Here is a 13255-nt window from a genome sequence, read left to right as displayed (position 1 = left end):
AATTTGAAGTCCTGCCTCTGGAGCATTATTAAAGGCCCCTGGATCATAATTCCAAAATCACAATTACTGTGCCCTTTGTGTCCTTATTTAGAATTATTTAGAAGTCCAAATTCCTAATCGGTGGCTAAATCTCACGCATTAAGTTAGCATGTACAAGAATGTCATATTTTCTATTAAAACCTTGTTGAAGTGCTGCACTAATTTTTCGATGTACTATTCTAACGAAGAAAATGTTGCATAAATACATTGGCTTCTTCAATAAATGGCAACTAATGGTTAGAAGTAAAGAGCGACAGTTGACCCCAAAGTGCTTCACGATTGACTTATTTTTGTTCATTTGTTGATTTTTATTATTATTATTATTATTAATATGAATGACATTGTGTATATCGATATTCATAAATTTGAATTACAGCGAAACTTTGTATTCCCATTCAATTTCCCATGGAACTGGACAAGTATATGTGGCCCGTGGAACTAAGTTATTCTGCCTTTTTCTTTACCTGTTACAGTAACATTACCTAACACCGCTACTGTGGCAAAGTTGAAGTAAACGGCTTAAAGTACAAAAAATCAGTCTTGGAAGAGTCTGGGGACAAACAAACCGTATAACGACACGGGTCAGCGTTGGGACCAATTTCGCCAACACCAACATTATTTAAAGGATCTGTTGGTCCAGTTCGCTCATTATACGAATAATTTAAATCGTCCCGTGTGCAGCAACATACTCCGGATCTGTAGTCTTCATTGATATTTCTATCCTGTTTACATTTGATTCCAACCAGGAAAATTATGGTCACAAGAAATATTAACGTAGTCGAACCTAAAGCCACGATTAAATAGAGATTTAAATCAGATATATCTTCAGGATTTCTGGCAAAGCTTTCAACTTCAGAGAATCGTTCAGTAACATTAGCCAAGATTGAAAAGATGATTGTAACAGTGCTGGAGAGGCTTGGCTGCCCATTGTCCTTCACCGAGACCACTAACCGTTGCCTGGATGCTTCTTGCTCCAAAATATTTCGGGCTGTTCTGATTTCGCCAGAGTTAAGCCCTACAGTGAACAAATTGGGATCAGTGGCTTTTAGGACTTGATAAAGCAGCCGTGCGTTCTGACCAGAATCAGCGTCTGTTGCGATTATCTTGGTAACCAAGTAACCCTGGCCCGCTGACTGAGGCACGATCACCTCCGCAGCTGATCCATTCTGCGCTGAGGGTGAAACGATGACTGGAGCGTTATCATTTTGATCCAGGATAATCACATTGATTGTTGTACTGCTGCTTAGCGGAGGAACTCCAGAATCACGGGCTTGAACTTGAATCTGGAAGCTCTTCACTTGCTCATAGTCAAAAGAGCGCAGGGCGTATACGTCGCCATTATTTGAGTTAATACTGATCAAAGAAGATGCTGGCAGATCTTGGATCTTGCTTGCCATTATGTCATAGGAAACAAATGAATTCCTGTCCATGTCTGCATCCAGAGCAGTGACTTTGAAAACCGATGCACCGGGCGCGTTGTTTTCCATCACGTACACCGTGTACGACATCTGGGTAAATTGTGGGACATTATCATTCACATCAGAAACCGAAATCCTGATGGTTACATTTGTTGATAGTGGTGGAGATCCAGAATCTCTTGCTAAGAATAATATGTTATAATTGGAAACTGTTTCACGATCCAGCAAGCCGCTTGTAATCAATTTGTAATGGTTGCTGGAAGATTCTTGAAGCTTAAACGGGATGAGCTTTGAAATCTGACAGTTTACTTGCCCGTTTTTACCAGAATCCTGATCCATTACATTGATCAACGATATCAAAGTTCCTGGCGCAACATCCTCTGAGACAGTGATGGATACTGGTGTCACCTTTATCTCGGGGGCGTTGTCGTTCATATCAATGACCTTAATGAGGACTTTAGAATGTCCGGTAATTGCGGGTGAGCCGTGGTCCACAGCTTGTACATCAAGTGAATAACTGTTTGTTTCTTCAAAATCGACCTTTCCTTCCACTTTGATCTCCCCTGTTTTTGGGTTCAAACGGAATAATTCTCTCACTCGTGGAGAGGCAAGTTTACTGAAAGAATAGGTTACCTCCGCATTCGAGCCTTCGTCCAAATCATTGGCGCTGACCTTGATCACCAAGGTTCCCTTAGGTGAGTTTTCTGCTAAGCTACTCCTGTAAATTGTACGATCGAAAACTGGTGAGTTATCATTACTATCCAGAACGGTAATGAGGACCTGGACGGTACCAGATCTGGGAGGAGTCCCACCATCAGTAGCCGTCAAAACGAGCTGAAAGGACGGATTCTGCTCGCGGTCCAGAGCTTTCTTCAACAATAATTCGACGATTTTAACGCCTTCCTCCGTTGTCTGCACATTTAGGCCGAAGTACTGGTTGGAACTGATTGTATAAGTGGTGACAGTATTTATTCCAACGTCCGGATCCTGCGCACTCTCGAGTGGGAAGCGTGCCCCTGGTGCAATTGTTTCGGCCATCTGTAGGGTAATGCTGCTATCCGTGAAACCGGGCGCATTGTCATTTATATCCAAAATCTCCACTTCACCACGATAAATCTCGAAAGGATTTTCTACTACCACTTCAAAAGGAAGAATACATCTAGCGACTGGTCCACAGATATGTTCCCTGTCGATTATCTCGCGAATGGATAAATCCCCATTATCCGCACTAACCTTCATATACTGGCTTCCAGTGTCAGAGGTGATTCGGAATTTGCGAGCTGACAGTTGCCGTGCGTTCAATCCCAAGTCCCTAGCGACATTCCCAATTAAAGCATCTGGTTCCAGTTCCTCAAGAAGCGAATAACGAATTTGTCCAAAAATCAAATTTGGTTTACTTATCAGAAAAATAAAAACGAGCGTTTTGATTGCTAAGGCCTCGTCGCTCTGCAAATTCGCCATTGTTCTGGACTGAATGTTTTCCTAAGCCAGGCCTGTCGTCGATTAAACGGCAGTCTGAGCGCAAAGTACGTACAGCAAAGTCGAATGTATAAAATTGCGATTTTGATCTCGTCTCCACAACCTAGACGGAGGCAATGCTCTCTTCTGTGGTTGACTCTGGTCTCTGGCCGTGATGAGGGAGGGACGATAGATCTAACGTTGTATTTGACTTTCTTATTGGTACGCAGCGACACAACCAGTCCTTTTCTACAATTACATCAACATTTCTTAAAGCTAGTATGTCCTCGTATATGTTTAAAATTGGACAACCATAAAATCGAGCCAATTATAAAATCAACTGCTCGGCTTACTCTGGAATATCGCCTTCAAATGCTACTAAAATCGTTTTAAAGCGTAATTTGTCATAAAAATTTGAAACTGGTTACTAATTCACGGCCAAAATAATAAGTCATCAGCATTTGGTACCGAACATATCACGTGGGCCATCTTCTTCAAATATGATTCCAAAAATCTGGAGCTTGGGAATCTCAGAAAAATGAAACGCTTACAAACAAAAGACACAGATGTCAAAAATGGTCCTCTAATAAGTTAAGAATATGTAATTATCTTGACTTGTTTGATGCATTTGTTTCCAGATGACGGCTCATTAATGATCCGAAAGCCATGATCTGAAAGGCATGCTTCAGATTCCAGATATTCAAATTGAAGCTCAACTTTCAGGCAAATTGACAGGAACGCTAGAAGAATCTAAGGAAAATCCAAAACACAACCAAGTAACTTTGAGGATCCACATTAAAATCCATAAACAAGGGTGGGGCTGATGAAGAGAGAGATAACAAGGTGTAGAGCTGGATGAACGCAGCAGGCCAAGCTGCATCAGAGGAGCAGGAAAGCTGACGTTTCGGGTCTAGACCTTTCTTCGGAAAAAACATGGTTTGCCATCTTGTCTCGCAAAGACAAAGGAAACTTGTAAAACAATGACAAAATCCAATTAAAGAAAACCAGTCCATGCTCCATCCTATCAATACCTAAATATCAGTAACTTTGCATAAAGAGAAGTTTTATCAGTAAATATCAAGCAATATAAAAATGCAATATTTGACAGCAGAATGTAACAAATACGATTCTAAATAATTATCAAGCTGGACAGACTTGTACTTTACTAAAACGAGATATAAAGTCAACTTTCATGTTTCATTCATCAGGGCTAGGACATAAGAAATTAGATTTTGAATTGGAACTCCAGTTTTTACAGTAATGAAAGAATCTGCTTATTAGTTGGGTCGCTGTTCGTTTCGCTATGCAGTGGGAACGTGTAATTGTCAATTTATTCTCAGAGCAGGTAAACCGATTCTGGCAACAGAGAGAGGTTTCCATGGCAGCACCGTGAACAATCAAAGTTTACCCATCTGCTCTGAGGACTAGGATTGACAAGTATCCATTCTTGCTGCGTCTCGAAATTATCTTGTTGTATAAACACTTGTTGTTACCCAAGTAAAAGTAAAGTAATACGGATGTCTACAATATAAATTGAAACAAAAAGCACTAAAGAAACTCAAAAAGTTTGGCAGCATCGGTGGAGAGTGAAACAGTTTTTTTTTAAGATTCTGATGTGACTTCTTCAGAGAGCCAAAGCAACTAAATACATAATTCTATTCTTTTTTCCATAGCTGCTCCTGGGGCCTGTGAGTTTCTCCACCACTGTTTTTATTCATTTTCCAAGTCTGGTTTCTAGCATGGTGGTTCTGATGGGCAAGAGATGAAATGTTTTGACTTCATTTCTCTTTTTGGTAAAGGTTAATTATGGCCCTAGCGATATGATTTCTTGTCATAACGTTTCCTTCGCAAAAATCTTTGCAGTTTACTTAGCTGACACGTCAGTTTGTGCGTAACAAACCGAAGTCTTTTATTGAAATGAAAAATGGCAAATGTAATTCAGCTGAAATAATAGTATTGTTGCATTCAATCGTAAAACATGCATCACAGCAAACAAGACATATTCTCAACTCCCAAAACTTCCAAAGAAATTAATGATGCTCCTGTGGCAAGGTAGGATTGCAAGGTTTTAGGAACAAAAAATCACTCTTGGATGATTCTGGTGATAGACAGACGGTATAACGATAAGTGTCAGAGATGGGGAGAGTTTGCCCACAGTAATTTGCAGAACCTTTTGGCACTGGTCCTTGACTATATCCATCAATGGAATCCTCTGGCTTATAACAACATATTGTGGGATTGCTTTCAGAAAGGTTCTTGTCTTGTTTGCATTTGATGCCCAAAAGGACAATGATAATTGCAAGTAATAAAAAAGATGTTGATCCTAAAGTGATGATCAAATAAAGATTTAAGTAGGAAAATTGTTCAGTATCCCTGACCAAGTCGTTGCTTTCTGAAGGTATTGCAGTAAGGTTGCCAAAAAGCAACAAGACGATTGTAGCGGTGCTGGAGAGGGTGGGCTGTCCATTATCCCTCACCAAGATGATCAGAGATTGCGTGGGGGCATCTTGCTCCAGAATGCCTCGGGTTGTTCTGATTTCGCCCGTGTTAAGCCCCACGTTGAACAATCTGGGGTCAATGGCTCTCACCACCTGGTAGAATAGCCGTGCGTTCTGACCAGAATCGGCATCAGTTGCGATTATCTTGGTGACCAAGTAATTTTGGCCCGCTGACTGAGGCACAATCACCTCTGCTGCTGATCCACTCTTTGCTGAGGGTGAAACGATGACTGGTGCGTTGTCATTTTGATCCAGGATAATCACATTGACTGTTGCGCTGCTGCTCAGTGGAGGAACTCCAGCATCACGGGCTTGAACTTGGACCTGGAAGCTCTTCACTTGCTCATAGTCAAAAGAGCGCAGTGCGTAAATGGTCCCGTTCACCGAATTAATTTTAAGGTAGGTAGGCGCCGGCGAATCTCGAAGGATCTCTTTGAAAGAATAAGAGACATAGGAATTCTGATCCACGTCGGGGTCGGACGCAGTCACTGTGAAAATAGAAGCACCTGGCAAGTTGTTCTCTGTCACATAAACTGTGTACGTGCGTCGTGCAAACATTGGAGCATTATCATTTTCGTCAAAAACAGAAATCTGGACGGTTTTATTTGATGATAGTGGGGGCCTCCCTGAGTCCCAGGCTAAAATAGATAGGTTATATCCAGGAGTAGCTTCGCGATCCAGTGACGCAGTGGTTATCAGTTTATAATGGGTACTTGAAGTTGTATGAAGTTTAAAAGGAACGTTCTTCGGGATTTCACAGTGCACCTGTCCGTTTTTTCCACTATCACGATCTATTACGTCGATCAAAGCGGTTACAGTCCCAAGAGTAGCACTTTCCGGTATCATGCTAACCACAGACGTCAATAAAATTTCAGGGGCATTGTCATTCATATCAATTACCTTAATCATGACTTTGCAATGTCCTGAAATTGCAGGTGAACCATTGTCCACAGCTTGAAGATCTAGCGAATACGTGTTACCTTCTTCATAATCAATTATGCCCTTGATTCTAATCTCCCCTGTTCGCGGATCCAAACTGAACAATTCATGTACTTTCTTTGAAACACGGTTACTGAAAGTATAGGTTACCTCAGCATTCGAACCTTCGTCTGGATCAGTGGCACGGACTGTAGCCACCAAGGTACCCCTGGGTGAGTTCTCTATCAGGTCGACCCTGTAAATCTTGCGATCGAATACCGGCGCATTGTCGTTGCTGTCCAGCACTGTAATGAGAATGCGAGCAGTCCCGGATCTGGGAGGACTCCCTCCGTCGGTAGCTGTCAGCATCAGCTGAAAGGATGACTGGCTTTCGCGGTCCAACGGCTTCCCCAACAACAACTCAACAATTTTAACACCGTCTTCTGCAGTCTCCACTTGTAGACCGAAGTGCGCATTTGGGCTCAGGTTATAAGTCGTGACTGTATTTATCCCCATGTCTGGATCGAGTGCGCTCTCTAGCGGAAATCGCGAGCCTATTGCAATGGATTCCGCCATTTGTAAGAGGATGGTACTCTCCGGGAATCTGGGCGAATTATCATTAATATCAATAACCTCCACTTCACCGCGGTACATCTCCAAAGGTTGTTCTACTACAATCTCAAATGGAAGAACACAAACTGACATCTGTCCGCACAGTTGCTCTCGATCTATCCTTTCCTTCGTAAATAAAGTACCCGTCTCCATATTCACCTCCAGACACTGTCTTTTATCAGCAGACGCCAGCCGGAATTGTCGAGCTGACAACCTGCGAATGTCCAATCCTAAATCCTCTGCGACATTTCCAACAAAAGCGCCAGTCTCCATTTCCTCGCGAATGGAGTAGCGAATTTTTCCGAAAGCCAACTCTGACAAATACACAAGTAACATTAAATCGAATAGCTTGTATTTTAAGGCGGTGATGCATGATGACCCTGCCATTGTCCGTTATATTTTGGAGGCGCGAAAAAACAAACCGACACACTATAAAGGGCAAGAGCAGCCCAATCTTATAGCACAGATTACCGGATGTATCCAAAAGCCGAAGGGAATTCACTTTTGTACCGCAAAATGAACTAAAGCCGTTCTGTTTCAGTTCTCGTTTCGTGCCGGAGGAGGAGCAATAGATCTCTGCTGGTATTTGAGACCCTCATTGGTCGGCAGCGACACAACGAGTCTCTGTCTCTAATTACGCCAATTTTTCTTAAAGCTGCACTGTCCGTAATGCGAGGGCTGCAAACAGGAACAGCTTTTTCCTACTGTGCAACCATAATACACATACTCTGGCATAAACAGCAGTCCGATTCCTTTACAACGAGGTGCAGGGCTGGATGAACACAGCAGGCCAAGCAGCATCATAGGAGCAGAAAGGCTGACGTTTCGGGGTTTTTCTTTTTAAAGGCTATCATTAGTCCTTTATAAGGAAACTTAGAACAGAATGTTGTCTTACAATCCATTATCTTTGCACATAATCTCCAATAAAACAATTTATCGTTTTGTGAAAGAAAAGCTATTCGATTTATCAAAATTACATTTGAACTATGGTCAAGATTACAGCCACTTAAGGAAAACAGATTAGATTTAAAAGTTGTCAGTATCCCCATTTTAGTTGCAGAGGACAAATTATTTCTTTTCAATCGAACCCTATATTTTGACCACAGCATTGTAAATTACATTTTTTAAAAAAAAAAGGTCTGTAGTAGAATAGCTCATTTTTCCAACAGGTAACTGCAAAGTACGACAGCAAAATTATATGTTAGCGAACTTCAGAAACTCTGTCTACACTAGACGATATTTTCTGACATCTTTATTCCGATTATATACTGGAGTTTAATCCCATTTGTTATTTCAAATACCACTTCATTAGATGTTAGGGCCGCAAAAGGATTAAATATTTTGAGATAACAGCATCTGATGTGCTAAAATATACAAGGGAATGTGAATCATCACTTTGTCTGTGCAAGTCAGGTGTAGAATAATACATACTGTTTTTGGAAAAGGATTGATAAGGCAAGCAATCAAAATAATCAATGCTATGCTCGAGTTTTCTAATGCACTTGCCAAGATGTAATTCCTGAGTGAACTATTGTTTCTATTGTTAGTGTACGAGTAATTGGCATGTACTTGTAACATTTCCCTTCAGGTTACATTAATTCGAAATCAATATATTATTTATGGACGTTTTACCTTTAATTTGCTTGTAAAGAGGCATTTTGTAATTGTGTTCAGCACTTATGGACTGATGTGACACCAAATAACTTGTAGAATCCGGCTATGTTTAAGGCTAATGATAAACAATGAGAAATATATACAGCCAACTACTGAAAACGCAAATGCAAGAAAATAATAACTGAGATAAGATATAAGATTAAACAAATTTAATTCCAGGTTTCAGAAAAATGTGGCTTCAGATGAAAGATATGAAAATATGGAAAAACAATGATCGACAATGAACTGCAAACTAATTTGCTTTAAGTTGAGAGATTTTAAGGATTATTTTAAAGTCGAACAATGGCCGGATTTATTTGACTATTAATTACCTGGACCATGAGGTTGAATCATCAGTGACATTTCAGGCATCATTCCCCTCCTTTCCCTAAAGTAACTCTGCTTCACAAACAGGTTGGGATTCTTCATCTAAAATCCTTTCTAATAAGAACCTGAGAGCTACTTTTTTATGTACCGCACACTGTTACTTGTTTGGTTTGATTTTTAAAAAAAGTCATCCTCTGCTTTTGTGTAATTTGTTTTCTCCCATTATAGATTCTCGCTACAAGTTTACAATTAGCTTCGAGATTTGCGTGATGCAAATCTCGGGATTACTTAGTCAAACGCCAACAACAAATGCTCGATATCCTCAAACAATATGCATGTGATGACGTTTGACCCTTTTGTTTTATTGGACAGCAAATCCTACATTGGACAGTTGGAGTCAAACACGCAACTTTTGTTCTGATAAAAGATTTCAGCATGAATCTGGCATTTCATTTAATTAATTTGATGGGTTGTTTGGGATGGGTAATTACAATTGGCTTTGCTGACATTTGACCTTATACCCAATATCAGCCTAATGTCAGCATTAAGCAAAACAGCTTCCCAGCAATGCTTAGAAAAGAATGTGCCAGTTGGTTGTGATACCTCGCCGAGACTCTTATGGAGAAGGTAAACACCTACATTGGCCTATTGGAACGCAAGACCTGTTTACGCGCTGCACATTCAATGTAAACGATATAACTCTCTGTGAGTGCACAAAACAATTGAACGCAGCATAAAAAATCCTGTGGCCTATGTTGATTGAAAAATATTTCTCATCCCTTAGACTATTATATTAAAGATTTCTGATCTCAAAACTTTTTATACCTATTACACTAATATGTTATATATTAGCAACAGTTTTCTTTTCTCAAAGATCGTGCCATTGCTAAGCAGCACCGAATGAGCATCAATGTGGAAGACGCCAGAGAACTCTACTATAACTGCCATGAATAATTAAGATTTTACATAAGGCCATTGTCAATGTTATAAGTGAAAAAGGGCCTTCAACTCACTCGTCCTGATGACTAAAATAACAAACAGTAAAGAAACATTATCCACGTGCATTCACGTATCATACCCTGAGGTCAACTGTGCAGCTGATCATTATTTTTGTATCTGTCTTTACCAAGGAAGATGTTACTGTCCAAGTCATGATGACAGAGAAGTTAGTTTGACATTTTACAGGTTTAAAAGTGATGAGGAGAAGATTTTGGTTAAATTGACTGTATTGAGTAGGCTCCAGGGCTGGCTGCGATGTGGAAGCAAACTGTCCATAATTTTCCAATCTTCCTTAGGTACAGGGTGGTACCATAGGCCTGGAGAATTGCAAATGTTATACACTTGTTCAAGAATGAGTGTGAATTATAAAATAAGCCTGTCAGTTTTACTGCAGTGACAGGCAAGCTTTTATAAACAACGATTCACAACAAAATAAATAGCCAATAAAATGTGGGTTAATTAAGGAAAGTGAAAGTGGATTTTGTGTTTATCTAACTTGCTTGAGCCTCTTTTTTGTCAAGGCAATAGAGAACATTGATATAAGTAATGCTTTGAAGTGGTTTACATTGACTTACAGAATGTATTTAATAAAGTGCTACACAACAGATTTATGTGTAAATTTAGGGCTCATGGAATAAATGGATCAGTAGAAACGTGGATACAAAATTGGCCGAATGATAGAAAACAATTATTTTTAACTGATGGCAGGGACTTGTTAGGACCCCTGCTCTTCTTATGTACTTAATGGCCTAGAATTTGGTGTACAAGGTACAATTTCCAGAAGTGTAGGTGACACAAAATTTGGAAACATTGCGAGTAGTGAGGAGGATATTATTAAACATTCAAGGGACATTCATTAAATAAGGAACTGAGGGCATCGTTGCTAAGTTTGCAGATGACAAAAGGAAGTTGGGAGGCTGCAGAAGGACGTGGCCATGCCAGGAGAGTGGTTAAAGGAATGGCAGATAGAATACAATGTGGCAAAGTGTGATGTTATGCAATTTGGTGGGAAGAATTGAGGCATTGACTATTTTCTAAACTTCAGAAATCTGAAGCACAAAAGGACGTGTGAGTCCTAGATCAGGATTCTCTTAAGATTAACATGTAGGTTCAGTTGGCGATGAGGAAGGCAAAGGCAATGTTAGCATACATTTCTAGAATTCAAGAGCATAGATGTACTGCTGAGGCTATATAAGGCTCTGCCCAGACCACACTTGGAATGTTCTGAACAGTTTTAGGCCTTGTATCTAAGGAAGGATATGTTGGCTTTGGAGGCGGTCTAAAGGATGTTTGCATGAATGATCCTGCGGATGAAGGACTTGTCACATGAATAGAGGTTCAGGACTCTGGGTCTGTACTTGATGGAGTTTAGAAGGATGACGGGGGATCTCATTGAAATTTATAGAATACTGAGAAACCTGAATAGTGCCAACATGGAGAACATGTTTCCACTGTCACGACAGATTAGGACCTGAGGCCCCAGCCTCAGAGTGAAGGGGCGACCCTTTAGTATGGAGACAAGCAGGAATTTCTCCAGTTAGAGAGTAGTGAATCTGTGGAGTTCATTATTGCAGTGGGCAGTGGATGCCTGGTTGTTGAGTGTATTTAAAATAGAGATAGATAGGTTCTTGATTAGTGATGGGGTCAAGGGTTATGGGGAGAATGGAGGAGAATGGGGTTGAGAAACATATCTTTCATTATTAAATGGCTGAATTGATAGCTGAATGGCCTAATTCTGCTCCTATATCTTATGGTCGTACGGTGTAAGTGTGACTCCAGGCCCACATCAATGTGGTTGACGATTAACTTCCCTCTGGGAAATTAGGGCAATAAATACTGACCTAGCCAGCAACGCCAATACCATTGGCCATAAATGAATAAGAAAAAAGACAAGTTGGCGGAATCATTTTGATAGGAAGAATGCGGAGAGGTTACAAAAAAAAGGAGAACCACATAATTGTGCTTGAATTTTCAAACTGTATTCGATAAGGTAGCACACAAGAGGATACACAAAATAAGGATTCATAAAATTGGGTTAATGTATTGGCACTTTTTGAGGATTGGTTAATAAACAGTAAAGTCAGAGTAAAAATGGAATGTGTACGGTTTAGGAGGCTATAACAAAAAGGGTGCTGCAATGATTAGTATTTGAGCCTCACTATTTACAATGTGTATAGGTAACTTGATGAGTGCAATGTTTGCTGAAATTACAAAGTTAGGTGGGAAAGTAATTGGGAAAGAAAGGTGAAGAGCATGCAAAGAGGCTGCAGAAGGATACATTATATAGGTTAAGTGAGATTACAACATTGTGGCAGATGGGAGAAACGCACTAAAATGTAAAGCTCTCTACTTTGACAGAAAAATAAAAAAGACAATTTTTGAATGATAAATAAATCAGAAATGTTGATGTTCTGATGGGTTTGGGTATTCCGTGCGTAAATCACAGAAGATTAACATGGAGAGCATACACTCAATTAGAAAGGAAAAGGAATATTTGTTTTTGTCATTAAGAGAATGGAGTATTAGAGGAAAGAAATATCACAATAGTTGCCCTCTGTCTTCTGTGACCAAGCCAATTTTCTATCCATCTAGCCAGGCCACCCAAAATCTCTTGTGATTTTAGTTTTTGTACCAACATGCCATGTGGGACTTTATCAAATGCCTTACTAAAGTCCATATAAGCTACATCCACAGCCCTACCTTCATCAATTATCCTCGTCACCTCTTCAAAAGATTAAATCAGGTTGGTGAGACATGACCTTCCCTGAGCAAAACCATGCTGCCTGTCACTAATTAGTCCATTTCACAAGTATCACAATAGTTTTGTGAGTATTGTGAAATAGTTAAGCCATGTTGAAGTGTTGTGTACAGCTTTGATCTATTTACCTAAGAAAGGAATTAATTGTCCAACAAGCTACAGATGACAAATTGAGTAAATTCAGTCTTAATACTTTGGATTTATCTGAATGGCAATTCATTAAAACTCAGTGCTTTTAAGGGATGTGACAAATGAAAAACTTGGTTGGCATGGATGAGTTGGGCTGAAGGGCCTGTTTCTGTGCTGTATACCTCTATGACTCTATGAAACTATAATTAACTGACTTATGGAGGTGATAGTACATATCATTTGTCAGTTAACTGTTAACAGCTCCCTTCTAAGTTCATAGATATCAGTCTGAGACACGTTGCAGTAAGATAAGTGTTTTATTCTCCACTATTTCTTTGATTATCAATACCGATAGTTACAGAAAGAAAAACGACCCTTCTTTCACAACAGAGATCTTTGATGTGCAAGGCCTTTAGAATTTCGACCAGAATTGATATATATGTGAT

At 39.9% G+C, this 13255-nt stretch overlaps 2 protein-coding genes across 2 annotated transcripts; both read right to left on the bottom strand.

The window, feature by feature from the left end:
- Nucleotides 1–326: 326 nt before the first annotated feature.
- On the bottom strand, nt 327–3295 carry LOC125484545 (protocadherin gamma-C5-like). The gene has a single exon (XM_048603781.1). The coding sequence runs from the start codon at nt 2916–2918 to the stop codon at nt 531–533; it is 2388 nt and encodes a 795-aa protein (XP_048459738.1). The 5' UTR covers nt 2919–3295; the 3' UTR covers nt 327–530.
- A 1023-nt stretch (nt 3296–4318) lies between these two features.
- Nucleotides 4319–7484, bottom strand: LOC125484546 (protocadherin-10-like). The gene has a single exon (XM_048603782.1). The coding sequence runs from the start codon at nt 7328–7330 to the stop codon at nt 4946–4948; it is 2385 nt and encodes a 794-aa protein (XP_048459739.1). The 5' UTR covers nt 7331–7484; the 3' UTR covers nt 4319–4945.
- Nucleotides 7485–13255: the final 5771 nt, after the last annotated feature.

The sequence above is a fragment of the Rhincodon typus genome, chromosome 12, assembly GCF_021869965.1.
Source record: "Rhincodon typus isolate 14 chromosome 12, sRhiTyp1.1, whole genome shotgun sequence".
Lineage (NCBI taxonomy): Eukaryota > Metazoa > Chordata > Chondrichthyes > Orectolobiformes > Rhincodontidae > Rhincodon > Rhincodon typus.
The sequence above is the reverse complement of the archived record's forward strand: the minus strand, read 5'-3'. Positions and strand labels throughout refer to the sequence as shown.